A 21,707-nucleotide genomic window follows, 5' to 3' on the forward strand; every position below is an offset into this window, starting at 1 on the left:
GGTAGTAAAATTTTTGTTTCTCTTTAGTTGATATTCCAACTATTTGGGAAATAAACTAGGAGACTCCATCCAGTTTTGTGGACATTTTAACATTTAAGATGATGTGAAACCAAACTTTGCTGGAATGATTGTTTTAATTTTATGATTAGTATTGAGGAAGAAATGCATTATTTTAAAATACAATTTCCAAATTGACTAATGGCTTTTCTTTTACTAGCATCCTCAGAGTCTGAGCTGAATCTGTTTGGTAGTTCGCAGTCTATTTTCATTAGCTAAGCTGTTGTGAGAAAGGCCCCCTGGGAAGAATAAGATTGTCTAGTAATTTTGCTCTTTCATCTGTGTGTGTATCACTCAGCTGCTTTTGCTTCTGATATTGCAGCCAAATTCGACCGAAAGCAAGTAATTTTCACATCCTCTGTATTTCCTGTCACTCTGAACTCTTGTGTATCTATATTCTTCTAGGTGAGGAATTTTAAATTGGAACAGGAACAAGAAAAAAACAAAATTTTGTCAGAAGCACTGGAGACTTTAGCCACCGAGCATCATGAACTAGAGCGATCCCTGGCTGAAGGATCCCCGCCTGTCAGCATCCTTAGTGAGGACGAGTTCTATGATGCGCTGTCAGGTAACTCCTGCTTCACCTTACCTGCGTTGTTGGAAGTGTGGAGTCCACCACCCAAGAGTCTGTGTAAGAGCGACTGTCACCTGGAATTTCCCGGAATAAATTAAAGTGGTTTATCAGTGTAGCTCCTTTAACTTCTGTGTAGTGTGTATGTGTGCGCACACGTGTGTGCATGTGCATACACAGGTGTTCATTTGAGTGCAGGCACATGTGCACCACTGTGTGTGTGCTTATCATCAGAAGACAGCCTTGGTATTAGTTCTTGTCTCCCACCTGGTTTAAGACAGGGCTGCTGTTCAGCACTGCACCTGCCCAGCAGTTCCCAGGGGACGCCTCTCCCCAGCCACACCCCCGCCTCTGCTCCTGTCTGGCCGTAGGAGCACTAGCTAGTATGTTCACTACTGCTTCTGTCTTTACTTGTGTTCTGGGCTTCCAAACTCACGTCTTCATGTTTACAGCCTAGCTAGTGTGTGTGTGTGTGTGTGTGTGTGTGTGTGTGTGTGTGTGTGTTATGACAAGAATTGGAAGATTGGTGACAAAAATTCAACACTGAGTGGGTGAGGTAGCTTTCCCTTGTAGAAGGGTACTTGCAGCCAAGCAAGAACCAGCTCTCAGAAGTTTTCACTGGCCACACGATATACTATGACATGTGTGCCCTTTCAAATAAGTATTTTTTTTTATCTAAAGAGAGTTGCTACTTCAAATAAATCAAAATGGAGTTGACTTTATTTTGAAAATGTACAATATGCTAGAATTAGAATATCTTCAAAACTGCACACATTTTATTTGCTCCTTTTTCAGTGACCTCTGGTGATAGCTCTTGTCAGTTACTCTAAGGAAACAGAAAGAGACAGTGGGTTCTGTCTTCCAGAAGACCTTTAGCGTTCAGTATGCTGGAGGCCAGAGTGTAACTGAAACAGAAAAAAGGAAGTCCTTAACTTTGCCCCAGAAATTATGTACAAGGACAGCAGAGCACATACATATCCCTTATGAGTGTGGACTCCAGAGCCTCCAATCCCAAGAGACATGGACAGAGAGGGATGAACGTGGGAGAGCCGGGGACACTGTGGAAGAGGAGGGGTGACTAAACAGTGGATTCTGTGTATGTGTGGGGTACTGTCTCACTCTGTAGGCCAGGCTGGCCTTGAGCTCATGATCCTGCCTCAGTCTCCCAGAGCTGGGATCACAGGCATGTGCCATCGAACTTAACTGACTTCTGAGCTTGAAAGTTGACATTAGAAGATCTGAGATGAATATGAATGGGAGAGAAAGGTATTTAGAGACCATGAGACTGAGACATTATTTTATGGAAGGAAATGGAAGAGAGGAAGTGTGGTGAGAGAGAGGGCGGGAATGAGAACAGGAGGTTAAGCCAAGGAAGCTGAGGCTGTGGGGCTGGCACAGGGACGGAAGACAGTACTGCAGGGTTGGAGACTTGGAGGAGTATTCACTTCATAAGACAGAATCAAACTGTGTTAGAAATACAAGGGAGTTGAATTAGAGGAACATATTTGCACAGTCAGACGTGAGATAATCAAAAACAGTGGCGGGGACTGTCAGGTTAATGTGGGGTGTGTAAAAGGAGCGGCTCGTGCTGGGAAGGGAAGAGAGTGTCGGGTTTGAGTGCAGACTGGACTTGAGTGAAGGTTTCACTCTTGTGGGAGGTAAGAAGGTGGTGTAATTAACACTGCAGGTGGCTTATACTTCTCGTACCTCAATTCTGTGCTCTGTCCATTGGTATTAACTTGTGGACTCTATGAGCGACTTCCTAAAGGAAAATCAGTAGAGGGATCCTTGTATGATGATTTAAATGAGAAATGCCCCCCCAGAGGCATACTGTTTTAGGATGCTGTAGAATTTTTCGAAGGTGTGTGATCTTGCTGGAGGAAGCATGCCCGTGGGGTGAACCTTGACTTCTAGTTTACTCTCTTTGCTTCATGGTTGATGTTAGAGATCTGATGTTCCAGCTTCTGGTCCTGGCTGCCTGCTGTCATGTCTCCACACCATTAGCCCAAATAGTCTCTCTTCCTTAAGTTGCCTTGTCCATGGTGTTTATCATAGCAATAGAAAAGACACACTGAAATACACATGGGTTTTTCCTAAGAGCTTAAGGTTTGTGTTTTTTGTTTTTTTTTTTCAAGACAGGGTTTCTCTGTGTAGTTTTGGTGCCTGTCCATGAACTAGCTCTTTTAGACCATGTTAGCTTCGTACACACAGAGATCCTCCTGCCTCTGCCTCTGCCTCCCAAGTGCTGGGATTAAAGGTGTGTGCCACCATCCCCCAGCTCAGAGGTTAGTTTTTTAAAGATTTATTTTCAGTGTAAATTGTTGTAGGCACATATGACTCTCTCTCTGTGTGTGTGTGTGTGTGTGTGTGTGTGTGTGTGTGTGTGTGTGTGTTCACGTGTATGGTGGCCTTGGAGATCAGAGGTGTTGGAGTCCCTGAACTGGATTACAGAGAGTTGTGAGCTGCCTAACATGGGTGCTGGGAACCAAACTTGAGTGCTCTGGAATAGTACTAAGTGCTCTTGGCTTCTGAACCATCTCTCCAGCCCCTTCTTCAGGGGTTAGTAATGGCTTGATAGCCCCCCTCCAGGCCTTCTTCCAAGCATTCGCAAGTATATAGACTTATATACATTAGGGCTCAAAAAAAACCCCCATGACTTTAAGTACATATTTGATTATTCTGAATGAGTTTTTCACTTAGCAGTTTGTCTTGGGACTCCTTTTCAGCGTTGCAGCTGCAGCTCAATCTGTTCTGTGCATGTGGTATGATTTCCTTAACCATTCTCTTCTGGGGAGACATTAGCAGCTGCTGCCGTCTCTCTGCTTCTGGGTATGTCGGTGGCAGTCACCCCTGGGAGGAGGAGATAACAGGGAGCTGAGTTCCTCCGACAGCACTCCCACATCTGCTCCTTGGCCAGGTGGGATTGTGTCTGTTGCTCTGGCTTGTTGTGTTGAGCAGGCTCCTGGGGCTGAGTCCTAGTTGAGCTAATAGCATATTGTCCGTTGACTGTAGGAAATAAAAGGAGGGACAGGGCCAACCCATGAATGGTGTGCAAGTTTCTTTACATCTGTTTAAGCACAGCAGTTTATCTGTGGCGTCTCTAATAATTCTTGCTGCAAATTTAGGGAATCATAGAACAATGCAAAAGCTGCATTGAAATGAAGCCTGATAACCTCTGGTCAAGTCCTGCCCTGCTGTTGACCTGGCTGCATAATTCACGGAGACCAGAGGAGCTCTTGCTGAGTCATGACTTCATTTCACACAGTGTCTGCACTGTGGCCTTTCTTCACACTTCCTCCTCCACTGCTGTTAGGAAAGAACAAACCCGACCCCTTTAGTAGGCCAACCTTTATCTGTCCTGCTGTCCACACTTTCCCAAGGAAGCTTAGTTATTGCTTCATTCACTTATGTTAAAATACATGTAACTTAAAATTAAAGAGTAAAGATTGATTCAGAGTTCCAGCACTTAAAAGTCCTAACATCAGCTAGGTGGTGGTGGTGCACCCTTTTAATCCCAGTACTTGGGAGGCAGAGGCAGGTAGATCTCTGTGAGTACGAGGCCAGCCTGGTGTACAGAGTGAGTTCTAGGATACACAAAGAAACCCTGTCTTGAAAAAACAAAACAAGTTCCCACATCAAGGTATCAACTGGGCTTTGTTCTCTCTAGTGGTTCTTTGCCGCAGTGGCCCACCTGCACTCCTTGACTCCAGGCCCCTTCCACATCTTCAGAGCCCGAGTCTCTGATTCCATGGATCCTTCCTTCTGAAAGGATCCCGCGATTACACTAGGCTTACCCAACAAATCTAGGACATTTTGCCATCCCTGAAATTTCTAGGCCAGGTAGCTTAATCATGCCCCCTTCCTTTAACAAGTATTCCTAAATATAACTTATTTAACCCATATAGTGTATGCTATATACATACCTGTATGTGTGTTTTCGGGGGTGACCATTTGGCACTGGACAGCCAGTGGTGTGTGCTTCCCTGCAGTGACTTTTTACCACCTCTCTGGTTCCCAGCTCTCCTCCATTGCTTGTGAAGCTCTTCTCTAGCCAGTTTGACTGTGCGTTGGTGTCAGCTTGTTCAGCTCATGCTTTGACAGTTATATTATGGATGTAGCTTCTGATATTGCTAGGAGACACAACCTCTCAGCAAACTCCCCTATCCTCTGACTCCCACAGTCTTTCTGCCCCCTCTTCCTCAGTGGTCTTTGAGTTTTCAGTCTAATATATATATACATATATGTGTGTGTATGTATATATTAGATATATCCGTTGGGTCCAGGCTCCATGACTCTGTGCTTGGATTGGTTGTTGTTTTCTGTAGTTGTCTCCAGCTCTTGCAAAGAGAAATTTCCTTTTTAAAGGGGGAAGACTACACTTATCTGTGTATATAATGACAAATATTTAAAGATTGTTATTAGGGATTATGCTGGTTTAGTAAATTAATGTTTCATATTTTTCTCTAATAACTATGACTTTATGAGAACTGGCTGGAGGGATGGCTCAACCATTAAAGGCTAGGCTCACAACCAAAAATATAAAAGAACTGAATGACTAGCTAAGTTTCCAGTACCAAGCATGTCTCCCTCCTTTTGAACAGGTCTTACATCCAATTAGAGAGCTGTTAGTTACTGCCAATGTATGTGTACTACTTCGGCATCCATAGTGTTATTGTGCCCTGCTGGTCATTGGTGTAACTCACAGGCAATATAGCTGGGTAGGACTATTGGTTGCTTCCCTCCTTTGGAAGCTTGCATGGTAACTTCTAGTATCATGAAAGCTAGTACTGAAGGAGAAGATATTCAGAAAGGTTCTGGCTCAGTGATCTCTGGTTCCTGTTTCTGAAGTGCATGGTGTCCTCAGCAATGGGATTTGGTAGGCAGAGTTTTGACCTAAGCCAGCTCTGAAATAACCACATAGAGACTTATTAATTATAAATTCTCATTCAATAGCTTAGGCTGATTTCTGACTAGCTCTTACTAGTTAAATTAACCCGTGTTTTTATCTATGCTCTACCACATGGCAGTACCCGTCTTCAGCATGATATGTTCATCTCCTGCTTCTTCTGTGTCTCCCTGGCAACTCCATCCTCTTCTCCCAGTGCTCTCTTTTTGTCTGCAAGTTCCACCTAATCGTTTTTTGCTTAGTTGTTGGTCAGTCAGTTCTTTATTAACCAATGGGAGTAATACATAGTCACAATGTACAAAAAGATTGTTTCACAGCAGGCTTTACCTTCCAACTCGAGGGCTAACCAAGAGCATTAGCAATAGGCTGTATATCTTTGGGAGTCTCTTGGACAGCCCTGACCAACAACACAAAAGAAGGCTTTTCATAACTGGTCTTGGGGTTTTAGTAGATAATCTTTGGCTCTTGGAGAGAGCACTGTCAGTCCAGATGAGAATTAAAATTATATATGTACATTTATATACAGATGTTATATTATTGTAGAGCCTCTCTATCTGTCTCTCTCTCTCTCTCTCTCTCTCTCTCTCTCTCTCTCTCTCTCTCCTTCCTTCCCTCCCTCCTTCCTTCCTTTTGGTAGGTAGTAGTATGGGTCCTGTGAGTTGTTCAAGCATCCTTGTTATTTTACTCACCTCTCTCCTTCATCTGCATTTTAACAAGAGCCTTTGAGGTCCATCCCCAAGGTCCTCTTCAGGGTTCAGATTGGAAGCTACAGCAAACGGAAAGAACTTTATCTAAGGGTTCTCTGAGGATGAATGAGCTCTCACACTATGCTGTGCCAAAGAAGCTCTTTATCCTTCTGTTTTTATTCTAATTCTCCCGTCCTCTTTCTGGTTCCTCCTGGCTTCTTCTAGCTTTCATTCTCCAGCCTAAAATCTCTCTCTCCAGGAGCCTTGAAGCCATAAAGAAATTACAGGAGTAATGTCCTTGGTCAAAAGCACATTCCTAGGGTAAGTGATAGGAGCTGAGCCATTGCTATGGCAGCACAGGGTCTAAGGTTACAAGAGTAAGACAGCGACCAGAGTGTGCGTGTACAGTGCCCAGTTTTATTAATTTTGAGACATAGGTCTATTATTAACAGACTTAGCAAGCAAAGAACTGGCATGTTTCTCCTAGGGTGTTTGCATAGCAACCTGGTTACACATCTGCAACTCTGAACCTGTGCATAACTGCAAAGTTCCAAACTTAGGATCTATTTACAAAACACCTTTAGTCTAGTTTGAACTTACTTTGAGGTGAAAGCTAATTGTGTGCAGTTGGTCTGAGCAAAAGAACAAGGCAGGCTTTTGAGTGACCACAGTTCTTGTGGGACAAATAAATCCAGTTATGAAGCATATCCCAGTATATATTCTATAATCAAAACTATATAGCTAAATGAAAAGTCATCTTCCTGACCACCCACAGATATATGTGTTCATAGGATTGAGATGTAACCATGAGATTACATATACACATCACACACAATTACACACTACAGTGCAGGTAATGGGGAGACACCAAGCTGCTTTAGCAACAGTGAGCAACAGTTTCCAGAGTCCATGGTCCTGCAGACCTTGCCTGGGCAAGATTAATCTCCATTAGAGAATCATTCCTTTGGTGGTTGACATTTGAACACTAGTTGTCGCGTGCTGTGTATTCCCACAGCCTCTGACAATGGTTACCTTCTTCCACCTTCTCTAAAGAGACCCCCTTTCCCATTTCCCCTCCTAGATCCCTTGTATGCTGTTCTTCCCCTTTACCCCCCTCCTTTATCCCCTTTATCTCTATCTACCTCTCTCCTCCTCTTTAAGACCCCCTTTCCCTGTTTCCCTGATGAGATCACTTGTACCCTACTATTACCTTCTCTATTGTTCCCAAACCCCTAATCTGGCAAAAGCCCCATTTTAATTTCCTGGTTTCTGTAGTTACTACAGGCTCTGTATTTGCATGTGAAGAATTGGAACTTGGAGCCTCCAAAAAGAGAGAACATGGACCATTTGTCTTCTGGTCTGATTTACTTTCTCACTGTGATCTGTCGTAGTTCCATCAGTTTCCTGAGAAGGTCATGACTTCATTTTCCTTTAACTCCAAGTAGTATACTACAGTGTAGATGTAAAAGAATTTGTTATTTATTTGTTGGTTATAGAGCATTTGTTTCCTTTGTCTGATTCTTGTGAGTAGAGAAGCAGTGAGCATGGCTGAGCTAGCATCTGTGGAGTAGGGTGTTGAGTCCTTTGGGCATATGCCAGGGAGTGAAATAGGTGGGTAATGTGCTAGACTTTATTTTAGGGTTGTGTGTGTGTGTGTGTGTGTGAGTGTGAGTGTGTGTGTGTGTGAGTGTGTGTGTGTATGTGAGTGTGAGTGTGTTTGTGAGTGTGTGTGTGAGAGTGTGTGAGTGTGTGTGTGTGTGTGTGTGTGTGAATTCTTCACGCTGATGTCCACAGTGGCTACACTAGTTTGTAATCTACCAACAGTGAATGCGGGTCCTTTCCCCCATGTGCCCCACATTGCTTGTTGTAGGTTCTTCCACTGATCTGAATTCTGACAGGGGTAAGATGAAATTTCAAAGTTGTTTTCAATTTAAGTTTCCTAACTGCTAAAGGTTAGGAAAACTAAATTTGAGATATTAGCTGTTAGTTTTCTTCTTTTGAGAACTCCATTTGGGTTCTAGACCCATTTTTCAAATAGGTTGTTTGTTTTGTCTAATTTTTAAGGCAGGGGCTTTCACTGGGCTGAGCTGTGCATGTCAGCCAGGCTGGATGACCAGTGGCTGCCTGAGATCCACTTGTCTCTGCCTCCTCGGTCCTGGGGTCAGAGACAGATGCCGCTATGCCTGGCTTTTCTGTGGGTGCGGGGATCTGATTGTAGTTTTCATTATTGTGTAGCAAGTACTTTACTCATGGGACAACATTACTAGCTTTTTTCATTTTGTTTGTTTATTTGTTTTGTTTTTTGTTTCATTTTAAAAATTAATTTATTTTGAGGGAGGGTTTCTCTTAGTGCCCCTGACTGTCCTGGAACTTGCTCTGTAGAGCCAGGCTGGCCTTGAACTCGGAGTTGCATGTGCCTCCATTACCTGGCCATTACTAGCTTTTACTTTAAAGTTTGCTTTCTCTTGACCCTTGTGTCACTCTCTTTTAAAAGTAAAAGGGTTCTTTGATTTGACTAGATGGGATTTCACATTTCCCTTGTGTCCCCTTGAGCATATCCAGATACACAGAGCCAATGGAAATTTACTGCCACGGTGGGCAACACCCATTCTGGCACAGAGCCAGCGGTGACTTGTAATAATTTTCCCAGCCATGTGGGATCTCTTGAGAAAATTACTTTTCCAGTATGCTTAGTGACTAAATATTTTACACAATTACATAAAGTGGACAGATTTTTTTCCTTACAATTTTATTAAACTCACTTGAGTTAAATGATTTAAAAGGAGAAAAATCTAATGAGGCATCATGTTTTGTGTTCACTGTGGTGTGTGCATGCCTGTGTATGTAGAATGAAATGACTATATCCAGTAAAATCCCAACTGTAGCTTTGTGGACATATTATGGGGGGAAACTCCAAGCATTTGGTGCATATTTTAAACAAAAAGATTTAACAAGAAGCCAAGTGCTAGTTAGTTCTGTGAAAAAGCTTCATTCTACCAGCAAATAAAGTTGTAGAATAAGTTTTAAAAAATATAAGTGTTTCCTTCTGTGTATTTCTGCGCCTCAGTTTCACTGTTTGCTCTAAGCTGCTTTCTTCTCTTCCAGAGCCCATGCCTTTCAGACATCCCTTCTCAGAGTAGACCCCTCTTTTGGAGCCGTGTATTGCATGGTGCCTGGCACTCTGAGAGGAGAGGGGCCGTCCCTGTGGGCAGCCCTAAGTGCACAGCAGCAACACTTTCTGAGAGCTCGGTGACTGGGCACCGACCAGTGAGTGTCAGCAGTGAGACTAAGGTTATTAGTGCTTGCTGACTTCATACATCCTATTCACTGCTGTGGATTCTGTGCTGGTGAAGGATGGGTGGCGGCAGAGGGGCAAAGAATGAGATGGGCCCAGAAATGAGACTTGTGCTTAAGTAACTATCAGGCTGCACCATGGGACCCCAGAGAGCAGGAAACAGCAGCAGCTTGGGGAGAAATCAAGTTGTAGACTTTGAGTTGAGTCTATAGTGATCTGCTGAGGGATTATTTTTCAGACATTTAATGCCATGTTTATTGTTTAGTGTTAACAGAGAGTTCCCTGCCTTTTGACTATTGTGAGCTCAGGATGATTCTTACTATATTTACTCTCGTTTTTAGAAACATGCAGAGATTAGTTGCTCAAGAAAGGCTTTCTTGTCAGACTTTCCTCTTACTACTGTTTCAGTTGAATGCCCATGAACTATACCTGAAATCCAATCATGTGGATTATGTCATGTAACTGAAGCCAGTTTTAACATTTTTAGCAGTCTTAAGTGCAAGGTTTTGATAAATCATACCTTTTATAAATCAAAATTCATAAAGCAGGATGGAAATAACTTATTTGACATGTAGTCAGTGACATAGAAGAGTTGTGACATGTGTCAAATGATTGAACTCAGCAGGTGCAGCAGGTGGTAGCTGATCCAGGGTTGGAGCAGCGTTGGTAATGCTCTTAGAAAAGCTGGAAGGTGCACTGTGAGCATTTAGTAAGACGCTGTTTGCTACTCTCTGCTTTCATGCCCACTCTAACTCTTTCATTCTGCAGCTTAACTTTTAATAGCTGTACATTTTTATCTGATAATCATCTGTGTTGTTTTCCTGTTCTCTGGGCATGTTGGTATTAGGTGATCTCAGCCACCTCTTTACATGTCATACCTCTGGTTAATAAGCTAAATGCTGCCTTATTTCATTTTTCTAACACTTTTGTTTCTTATCTCCTTAACACTAGGACTTGTTGGTTTGACCGTTACTAAGCCTCCTCTGTGTGTCTGTGTGCAGCTCTGTGGGGTGTCAGTGGTGGAAGTGTTCTTGTTGTTCTTGTGGCATCTAAAATCACCTATCTGCTTACTCAAGCTGGCTTATGTTGTACGTCCATCCTGGTGAATGCAGTTTATCCTTTAAGTTTTGGGTCAACTTTGGATTTTTTTCCCTTACATAGTCTAGGTTCATCTTTAGCTCACTATGTAGCCCATGGTGGACTCAAACTCATCCTTCTCATTCAGTCTTCTGAGTGCTAATATTAAATGCATACACCACTGGGCCTAGATCGTGTGTGTGTATGTGTTACTGTCTGTCTCTCTGTTATATGGTTTTCTGTTATTGACTGAATCAGTGTCTACATTTGGATTTATTGTGCATTTTGTGCTTCCTAAGCATTGAGAGGATTTTGTTAGTCAAATATATTTGAATGCTTGGTATCTCAGATGCCTGGTTAGGAATAAATATACCCAGATAAGAAAGGTCCAGTCTTTCTAATCAGTAGGCTTGTTGGCAGGCTGGGAGGAAAGACCACAGCATAAGAGAAAGGGACATGCATGCTATGATAGCTTGTCTTCCAGCCCTCTGCAGCCTCAGTCCTGAGTTCAGATCTACCCTGTCATCGCAGTTTCACACAGCCCACAACAAGACCTCTGTTTCCTTTCTCTGCCCCACCCTACAACCCTGCTCTGACATTTCTTCCTAACCTTTGCTGTGACCCCAAGGTGTAAATCTGTTCCAGCTATTTTATAAACACCAATTAACTGCTTTTTCTACAGTGTGCATTTCAAACAGTGGTAATGCTAATATATCTAAAACTTTTATCTCCTTTGGTAAACTAAAATTTGTATAAGCTTCAAGGAATCAAAGTCATAAAGTTTGGATCTACTTGTCAACAAATCATACAAAAAGGGTTCCAAATGTAAGATTTTTCTATTTTCTTAAGCTCCTAAACTTTTGCTTCTGCTCTGTCTATATCTTAACAGATTTCTACCAGGCTAATGATTACCATCCATGAAACATCTACAAATTAGAAGCTACTGAGTTCTGGACTTACTAAAAGCTAATATGAACCAGTCCAGCCGATGTAAATGCTCCCTGCCCCTTCACCTGGAACAGTTAATCAGACGCTTCTGATAAACAAGCCTTTGACTAAGCCTTTCAGCTTTCCTGGGCTTTGACAACCTATTCCTCAGTTCAGCTGAAAGCAGCTATGGAAGGTATCTCTGTGTTCGGGCGCCATCTCTGGGGGTTCTGTTTCCCCGTTCGGCCTGTTGGCCCTCAGTCCAAGATGGGGAAAGAGGCAGAAAGTACAACAGAAAGTTTTGTACGCAGACCATACACACAGATGGAAACAGCTCTCTGGGAGATAGATTTCAGTGAATCAGATTGATTTTTTTTCCAGGATATAAGGAATATGTAGGATTGGGGAGAGTGGGGGCATACCCTAATTGGTACTAAGTGACGTGTTCCTGTCACAAGGCTTGGCATGTGGCTGTAGGGTCCTATGGCAGAGATCCTAGCACAAGTCTTCTCTGCAGGAAGTTGTGCCAAGGGTCAAGCTAAAGATGAATCAGGCATCTGGTTTAGAGACAGCTTTTAGATAAGGTCAGTCCTCTAGGCCCAGGGACATTCTCCAGATAAGGGCAGGTAGAGAGGAGGAAGCCTTGCTGGGGAGGGAGGGAGTTTCCATACTGGCAAGCTTAGAGAGAGCTGCCAGACTGTGGCAGACTGCGACCTCCAACCAGCCAGCAGTGTAATCCAACAGCTCCTGTCAGTGTGAATCCAAATACAAACTCTGTGACCTGATCCAGTGCAGCACCATCCTCTGAGGACCCTGTCTTTTCCTTTGACTGCCCTCTCTGGTTATGCCATGCTGTCTTGGTCACACACTTTAGCACCGCCCGGTTCTTACCAACACCCAGTGTTCTACCTTGCCTTGAAGTCATTGTCTTCATCCTTCCCACTCAAGCTGATTTGTTGTGTTTTCTCAGAAGCTGGCCCTGACTTCCCCAAAATTAGATCCCCCATCTTCTCAAACATGTGTGTTTGCAGATGTGGTTTATGTCTATAGTGAGTGGTAGGTACTTGAAGGGCATCAGCTGTATCTCATTAGTCCCATCATACTGTCTCTGAAATGAGTCCTTCAGCTAGTGTGTGACAGACTGATTTGCTGATCACATGAAACTCCCTTTCAAAGTACAATTACTCTGTAACTGGGCTTCAGTGCATCTCTGACCTTCCTAAAAAGAATTTTGAAAAAGACTGTCAATCAGGACTAATCGGGCAACTTGAGATTTAGTACTCGGGTGGGCAACTTGAGATTTAGTACTCGGGTGGGCAACTTGAGATTTAGTACTTGGGTGCATTAAGGTTTCCCAAAACCTGGATGTTGTAATTCTTGTAATTCTTCAACTACATGTAAAGATCACACATTGAAGAAAAGAGTGCTTGCTAGATGATTCTTTAAGGACCAGGCAGTCACTTTTAAAAAGCTGTCACAAGCACCACCATCCAGTGTGGCTGTCTTGACCTCAGACTTCCTCTGGGGAGGATGTCTAGAATGCCTGTGACCCTCGTGCATGGCCAAAATCCTGCCCATGCTTTTGTTAGCAGTCTCTTGGCAGCCACCTCTGAAGTCATTTTATTTTCAGTTCATAATTTATTTGAAATGTGATTTTGTCAATTTTATTTCTTTGTTCTGCTCACTTATTTATTACTGTATTTTGGGTTTTCTATGGCTGTGCTGTGACTAAGTAGGATGGTGGCGCTGACAGTTACAGCTGTGCTCTGTGTTATTCCAGGCATTGTAAGAACAGTTCTAGCTGGACGGTGGTGGCGCACACCTTTAATCCCAGAACTCAGGAAGCAGAGGCAGGAGGACCTCTGTGAGTTTGAGGCCAGCTTGGTCTATAAGAGCTAGTTCCAGGACAGGCACCAAAGCTACATAGAGAAACCCTGTCTGGAAAAGCCAAAAAAACAAAAAAAAAACCAAACAACCAAAAAGAAAGAAAAAAGAAAGAAAAGAAAAGAAAAAGGAAAAAGAAAGAAAAAAAAAACAGTTCCAGTTCATGGCTAATTATAAATAACAAAAGCTTAAAACTGAGCCTGTAACCTTAAGTACGAGGAGGAAGTGTGATTTGGACACTGTCCACGGTTCTTCCAAGTCTTCTGTGATGTGCTTGTTTGTTCTTGGCCTGCTCTTCAAAGGTCATTTTAGAGCATTTATCAGGACCGCCCAGGAGAATTACTGGCAGAGTTAGATTGTGAACTCTGACCTGTTCTTCCAGACTTTAAATGGTAGGAAGGATTAATTAGTCAACACCTGGAACATTCCTAGACTCCGAAAGGCAAAGGCAAGAATTTTCTTAATTCTGGAGTGATGTTGGAGTCTCACTATCCCAGTCCGAGTCCTGGGCCCCCTGTTTTGGTTACTGTGACACAGCAGTTGAGCAAGTCAACCGGCAGGAGAAAAGGTCCCTTTGCCCTCCTGGCCTTAAGTTTAGTAGACCTGCAGCGAGACAGAACGTCAAGGGAAGGTGGCGGAGGAGCCGCTTACCCCAGATTGGCTGGGAAGTGGGCGAGGGCTGGGCAGGCACCATGAGTAAAATGCATTCTTCGAAGGAACATCCCTAGTGATCCTCTTTCTCCAGTCAGGCCCCACTGTCCACGGTTCCCACCACTGCTAGGTCAGCGGTGCTCAACCTGTGGGTCTCAATCCCTTTGAAAATTTACGTTAGGATTGTGACAGTAGCAAAATTACAGTTTTTTTGAAGTAGCAGTAAATATAATTTTATGGTTGGGGGTCACCACACCACGAGGAACTGTGTTAAAGGATCACAGCTTGAGGAAGGTTGAGAAACACTGACCTAGGTAGCACCCTCTTGTCCAATCACTTCTCTGAGGGGCACCTCCGCACATGGTCGATAGTCTGCGGGGAGAATAATTCTGAGTTTTATATGAGTATTTACCACATTGAAAACAACTTTCGAGGGTTTGTATCATCTCAGCTGCTGTGTTAATGCTGTTGGTTTTAAGCAGCCGTGGTTGTGTTGGCCCTAATGTTTCTCTGTGGAGCTTCATTCCGGTGCTCTTTCTGTACACTACAGCGCCCATGACAACTCAACTGACTCCTTGAGGCCCTGGGTAGGACAGACTCACAAATAGAACCACACCAGGTCCCCTTTAGGCTCTGTGGATAGTCCCAGTTGTCCTGAGGAAGATCGGGGAGTGATGCCAGAAGTTTCAGAGCCTTCCCCTTACCCTGTTTTCAAGGACTGGGTAGCATCTTAAATTTTTGAACCCATTTGCTTATTCTAGCATCATTGGTGTTTGTAGGGAAACTCCAGGAGAAAGGTAAATGACTGTTTGATATGCTGTGGATCTAGCTAAATACTAAAATAAGTTTTTGTAATTACATTTTAAAATGTTAGTAGAAAAATCAGTGGAAATAATTATGCTCCCATATGGTGATCCTTTGATGGAGATGTTGAAATCAGACCTGAACAGGCCAGAATTGAGTTCATGTATCAAATGTGTAAGGCCTTTGACTTTGCCATATCAAGTTTTTATTTAGAGCTGCATTTTTGTGGGTTTTTGTTTGTTTGTCTTTTGTTTGTTTTTGTTATTGGTACTGTAAAATTTAAAAGCACAACGTTTATCATGCATTTTAAAATATGCTGTGTGGTGGGATTTGGTACATTGGTATTGCTGTGTGTCACCTTTCCTGTCTGATTCTGTCAGCTTTTCATCACAGTGACAAATGCCTGAGGTAATTACTAGAAGCTGTAGGTTTGTTCTGGCTCACAGTTCTGAAGGTTCAGCCCATTGTAGGCTGGGCATAGAACTTAGGCCTGTAGCAGCATGTCATGGTGCTAGCACACCCAGCCGCACTGCTGGGAGGAGTGGCTCCTTCTCGGGTACAACTCCTGTGTCTTAGCCACTGTTCTGTCGCTATTAAGACACCATGACCAGGATAACTCTTACAAAGGAAGCATGTAACTGGGCTTCCTTACAGTTTCAGAAGTAAGTCCATGACCAACATGGCAGGAGTAGGGAGGCACACAGGCAGGCATGGACTTGAGAAGTAACTGAGAGATCCAAGTAGATTCACAAGCAGCGGGCAGAGAGAGAGTGACATTGGGCCTGGCATGGATTTTTGAACTATCAAAACCCACCCCCACTGACAAACCTCCAGCTTGGACACACCTCCTAATCCTTCCAGTCAGCTCATTAACTGGAGACCAGGCATGAAATATCTGGGGTCACTCTCATTCTCTACCAGACCCAGAAACCACAAAACCTCCCACTAAATCCTGCCTCTTACAGATCCACTACTTGTAGGTAGTTTGAAGGTGGGGAGGAAGCTTTTATTATGTGAGCCTTTACTACAAAAATATGTGAGATACAAATCGTAACGTCTACTTCAAAACTACTGCATCTCTCAAGCTGAAACTCCAGATGTGGTTTCTCCTGATTCTTGTTGTCTTTGTTTTTGTTTTTATGAGTTCTGTGACTTAAAATACTGTGGAACAAGTAGCCAGCACATGGAGGCATGAAACTCTGTCCTCTCCAACGCTGTGTCTCCCTCGTAAGCAGGGATATATTGCCCAGTAACAGCTGAGAGTCGGGTTGTAAGACCTGGCCTATTGGCAACTTACAGTGGAACAGAATTGAAGAGGTTATGTCGGTGGAAGTTTCTGTTCTGCCCGGTGCCATAGCTGTTCAGTCCCAAAGAAACACACAGAGGCTTATATTTTTAATTATAAACTGTTTGACCTATTGCTTCGACTTATTACTAACTAGCTCTCACAACTTAAATTAACCCATAATTTTTATCTATGTTTAGCCACGTGGCACTTCCTGCCTGCTAGTATGAGTGACAAATCTTGACAGTGTACAGAGCTTTATCCCACAGCAAGGTTATGGGGTTGAATGATCACCTGATCACCCAGAGGCACTGAAGAGCTTTACCAGGAGACCTGAAAGAGCAGTGGCTAGGCTCTGATGAAGATTGTTAAGCCTCCACACCAGCTACAACTTTGGTGCTGATGTAGGGAAACCGCAGTGGGAAGGTAGGAAATAGTGAATAGTGAAGGGTTTTGCATCTGATCTGGATACATGTGTCTGAATATAAATAGTTTGCCACCATGGCTCTCCTTTTGAAACAGTCATGCTCTGGGAGTGGATTGAATTGTTTGATGCTAAAGGTGTGCTCCTTGAAGGACAGGTCCCTGTTTCAGTGAAAGTGGTCTTTGTCACACTGCACTGCTTGTCATGAGGTTCTTCTGCACTTGCCAAGGATGCTGAGTGTCCTACCTTCCCGCATGATCAACTAAATGGCTCATCATAACCACGTAGTGAAAAGCAGTTGCTTGAAAACAGAAGTTTAGTAACTTTCAATATAAAGCAGAAAGATGTCATCCCTTGATTTGTTTTATATCTTATTTGTCCTTTGCTGGCTTTTGGTGCTTTTTTCTCCCTTTTTATCCTATGCAGTAGGTACGCGATGCACACTCCTTCCTGCATCTTGCTGCTCCCACACTGGCTCATTCTGTCGTCGTTTGCCTGGGACAGTTCCTGTGTGGTGACTCTGCTGTCCTTCTCCCTGTTCTTGTCAGCGTACTCAACAGCGTCAGCACAGGGCTGACACTGTCCTCCCTGAAGTGGATTGTTGCTGGTGGCCACTGCGCCCATTCTGACTTCTGTCATGATACCTGGAATATTTACTGAACACATCTGTTGCGCACACTGTGCGTCTGGGACTCTCATGTGCCTGCCTTGCCCATGGCTCCTACAAAGACAGGAATGAATTGAGCAGTGCCATAGATGGCAGATGAGTCACAATTAGGATTAAAGAATGGCTGTTGGACTCTGCACAATAGGGGTAATTAGTAATCTTTTCAGAGCTTTCTAGCAATCGGCCAGATAGAGAGGGATTAAAGAGAAAGATATAAGTGGGTAAGGGTGGGGAGAAGGAGGGGTAGGAACTGGGAGATGACAAGGAAAAGGAATGCAGGTGCCACCTGCCAGAGAGGACAAGGATCTGCAGTGACATCTGATTGTATGTTCCTGGGATGAATGTGGTGGCCCCATGTCCATATTCCTAAAATGACTAGTAAACATAAGGAGAGTGGGGCTTCAGCCTGTGTATTTACCACATTGGGATCTTGTTTGGAGGAAGACTATCTTTGCTCATAGAAGCTCCTGCTATCTCTTGTTTACTGTTTACTGTCTCCTTTTTAGTTAAAAAAATAGAAAAAGCTTTTTAAGTAGGCAAGTCCCTTCCTGTCACTTGTGTCTCTTAAATTTCAAACATAATGTTCTATGTATAGCAATGTTTCAGAATAAATTCAGAGTTTGTTTGAATGTTTTTTTACTTTCCACATACAAATTACAAACTACAAATGCATTTCAAATTATTCTAAGACAAAGTTGTTTACCTTTTGAAATTCTTCATATGAACAAATAGCAAGATGCAGGCATGACCCTCTTCTCTGCAATCTGTTTCCTGCCTTGATGCATGTGTGGTCCTGTAGCTCCTTGGCTTGGTGCTTTCAGTTATAACATTTACCATCACATGCTCAGGGCAAGGCAGTGGTATGAAATATTATATTGCTATGCACAATTTAATGCTTACAAGTAGTTTCTGGAATATTCTGTGTAGTTGTTGAGCCAAAGTTGACCTCAAGGAGCTAAAACCGTGACAAGCCAAACAGTGGGTGGGAGAGGACTACTGGTGTCTGTTGTGAGGAGTGGAGGGGACAGAGCTGTGGCCTTCTCCCAGCTGGGACTCACGGTGTCCTGTTGGTGTAAGCAGCAGTGATTCAGCTAGGACTGTGGCCAGCCTTGCTTCTTTCTGGATCAGCCTGATTTGATGACAGCGAGACTCCATGCGTTGAACTAGGTGCTAGCATGCAGTAGGAAGAAAGAAAGCCTAAACCACTTGCTTCTGAGTTGAGCTACAGTACATTTGTAGCAGATGGGTGTTCAGCTCTAAGACACACCGAGCAGGTTGTGGCAGCCTTGTGAGGAGAGTTTCTGAGGGTGGCACAAGTGAGTAGAGGCAGGTGGAAAGTTGTAGATGGTCCTGCATAGTGCTTCACCAGAAACAGAGACCTCATGGACAGAAATGTCCTGGAGACTGAGTGCCTACTGCTTTGAGCTGAAACAAACTATTAAATAAGGAGTCAGAAAAACTGGTGTTCAGAAACTAAGGCCCTGCTCCCAAGCAGGAGGTTAACATCCGTGTTGATAATCCAGAGCCTTGCCTTACCTTCCCAAAGCATCCTAGAGATGCTCAGAGGAAATGCGGACTGTGAAAGTCTGGGCGGTTGCCGTGGATGTTACAGAAGTGAATCATCATCCTGGTCCCCAGCAAGCAGATGGCTGCATTCTGAGTACATAGACAACTGGGAATGTGGCATTCCCACTCTAGAGCACGTGCCTGATCACTGATGGAAGGATACCAAGAATGGGGCAGTTCTATGTTGTTCTATGTGTTCTTAAATTTCCTTTCCTTTTGTTACTGCACTGATGTGACTTAAACTTTTAAGTATAGCACTGTAGATCTTCCATTATACAAGAGTTTTTAAAATTGAACTTTTGGAGGTAAACTATAGTTAAGATGCCTTGAGAAGGAAGGCTACCTCTAAGTATATAAAATCAGTTTAATTGTAACTTTATATAAGTGTGCATCTGTCCCATAAATCCCTCTGAGTTGCTGTGGGAGCAGGTTCTCTGAAAAATCCCTGAGGAGGTGTTCACGGATACATTGTGAAAGGGCAAAACTTGAGTTTCCCAGCCCGGGGCTTTGAGGGAGATATCCATCGTTAGTGAAGCCTGCACCCGAGTTCAGTACGTTCACCATGAGCCCGTTCTGCCACAGGTTCCGAGTCCGAGGGGTCCCTGACGTGCCTGGAAGCTGTGACAGCACACTCCTTTGAAGAGAACGAAGTGCCCGTGAGCAGTGGAAAGCACAGAATGTCCGAAGGAAAAGACTGTGGTGGGGGAGATGCACTCTCCAATGGCGTCAAAAAGCACAGGTATGGCAGCCTTGGGCATCCTCAGTAGTCACTGGCACACAAGGAGTGCTTTTTCTGCCTCCTCCCCAGGATTGGCTGTTTGTGTTGCTTGGTGTGCCACCTCCGAGGCAGAATTAACTGGAGTACTCTCTCTCTGTCTGCTTTGAGTAATGCCTGCTGTAGGTGTGGGACCAGAGCACAGACTTGGCTTCCTTCTGCAGCTGGTCTCTCGGGGAATATCTAGATGCTTCGGTTGGAGTAAGGCTCTCAGAAGCTCCCATTGAAACTGGTGCTCTGTTCCATTTCCATCTTTTATGACTCTGCCTCCCACTGCTATTTTGGTTCCTAGTCATTTGATCTTCTTGTTGGTTTTGAGAGGGAATAGTAATGGGGCCAGCCTGCTGTCACAATCTAGTTACATTTAAACAAAGGCTGTTACTAAGGCCAGGATGTGCTGAACACATGCATTTTACATGCTCCTATCACACTAGTTTGGTTTTATTCACCTGATGGGCTAGTGCTAGAGATAATCCACAATGACAAGATGTAACAGACACCACAGTTCTCTGCTTCCGACAAGAGCACAGAGTGGTAGACAGTTGATGTTTGTATAGAGACATACTTTGTAAAATTACCAACAAGTGGGATATCTTGTTTTGTTTTGTTTTTGGTAAGGAGATGCTAATGGTTAATTTCTACAAAAGTCTTGTGTGTTTTTACTGTAGATTGTGTAACACTATGATTCTGATCACAGTTGTCTCAGGCACTGTCCAGGACCAGCGTGCACAACACTGCTCTGGTGTGCAGGACCAGTGTGCCAGAAAGTACAAATATGTTGAGAAAATGTGAAGTATTTAGTTCATATCCTATCTCATCACCGGAGCCTTCAGTGAAAGAGCAAGGACTTTGCCCAGAATTTGTCAGATTTATAGAAGAGTCTAGGGACAGTAGGGAGCAGTAGAAAAGTCACTCGAGTCTCTGCTCTTTTTTGCCTGGAGGGTAGAGGGTAGGGGTGTAAGGCGGGAGAACAGTGAGAGTCTCCAGCAGTCTGGGCATGGGGCATCCTATAACCAGCTGAACATAAGCATGATTCAGCAGCCCACCCTAGAGAGTCCTGAGGAAGAGCCTGCAATAACAACTCAACAATGTGGAGGTTGGGTGAGGGTACCACTGTGCTGTGATGTAGGTTGAATGAATATTGTCAGTCAAGAAATTGCAGGTACCTGTTCTTGAAGGCCAGTGCACATTGAACACCTGGGACAGACTGGCAAACTGGAGGGCAGCAGCTGAATCAGTGAACGCAAACTCCTCAGACCAGCCCAGGCACAGGGAATTCAGCCCGAGCTCCATTCTGAGACCGCACCACAAAGATGGGAGCCAGCTTGCCAGATGGGACTAGTCCCAAGGGTTCAGGTCTTAAAATTTACCCTAGGAACAAGCTGGTAGGCCATGGGGTCACTTTGAGTGTGTTAGGAAAAAGCAGAAGGTGAGATGGGCCTCAACTCACGAGAGTTCGTCATAAGCCCAGGTTGACTTTTTATTGATAGGAATTCCTGTAGGAAAACTGTGACATCATACCATGGTGAGGTCACCATTGCTATGCTAGGCTGAGAAGAAGGTACTGGAGAAGCTGCTCTTTGGAAGCAGAGCTGAGGCTCAGGGGTCCTACTGGCCTACCCCTTTATTTTACTCCTCCTCCTGAGTTGTTCTTTGTAACCCGGAGGGGCTTTACGAGAATTAGAAACCCACAGGCTCTGGCTCAGCTTGCGCATTTTAGGACCTTATGGTGAAGATGGCGCTCATTCTAGCCTGTTCTGGACAGATGCTTGTTGTGGGCGGTAAGAGCAGTTTTCTGGGGCATCTGCAGTCTGCAGCTCTGCTAGAATGCACTGCATGGCAAGTAGCTAAGGAAGTGCTGGTCTTCATCTAGGCTGTAAAAAGTAAAAATAAAGACAAGCTTTTCAGGTGGGTAGTTACAGTTTTAAAAATATTGCAGAGAAATTTAAGCATGCCTAAAAGTGCAGAAAATATTGTTTTGAATCCTGCATATCTATCATCAGTATTATCATGCATATGCCTTTATTTCATCTAAATTTCATCTCATTTCCTATAACTTTAAAGCTAAACTTTAGGATATATTATCTTTATTGTTTATTTTTCAGGACACATTTTTTTATGTCTTTCTGCAC

General features: G+C 43.7%; 1 protein-coding gene across 7 annotated transcripts in view; it reads left to right on the forward strand.

Annotated features, from left to right (window-relative positions):
* The window catches only part of Osbpl1a (oxysterol binding protein like 1A), a 177,718-nt gene that overhangs the window by 108,489 nt on the left and 47,522 nt on the right, over positions 1–21,707 (forward strand). For 3 of the 7 annotated variants that reach the window (XM_048447930.3, XM_048447932.3, XM_048447937.3), the window contains 2 exons: positions 463–688; positions 19,383–19,539. In XM_048447930.3, coding sequence (XP_048303887.3) covers positions 463–688; positions 19,383–19,539 — 383 coding nt within the window. The remainder of the gene's footprint in view (positions 1–462; positions 689–19,382; positions 19,540–21,707) is intronic. The other 4 variants (XM_048447933.3, XM_048447934.3, XM_048447938.3 and 1 more) reach the window with 2 other exon arrangements.

Source organism: Myodes glareolus, chromosome 13 (assembly GCF_982192425.1).
Source record: "Myodes glareolus chromosome 13, mMyoGla1.1, whole genome shotgun sequence".
Taxonomy (NCBI): Eukaryota; Metazoa; Chordata; class Mammalia; order Rodentia; family Cricetidae; genus Myodes; species Myodes glareolus.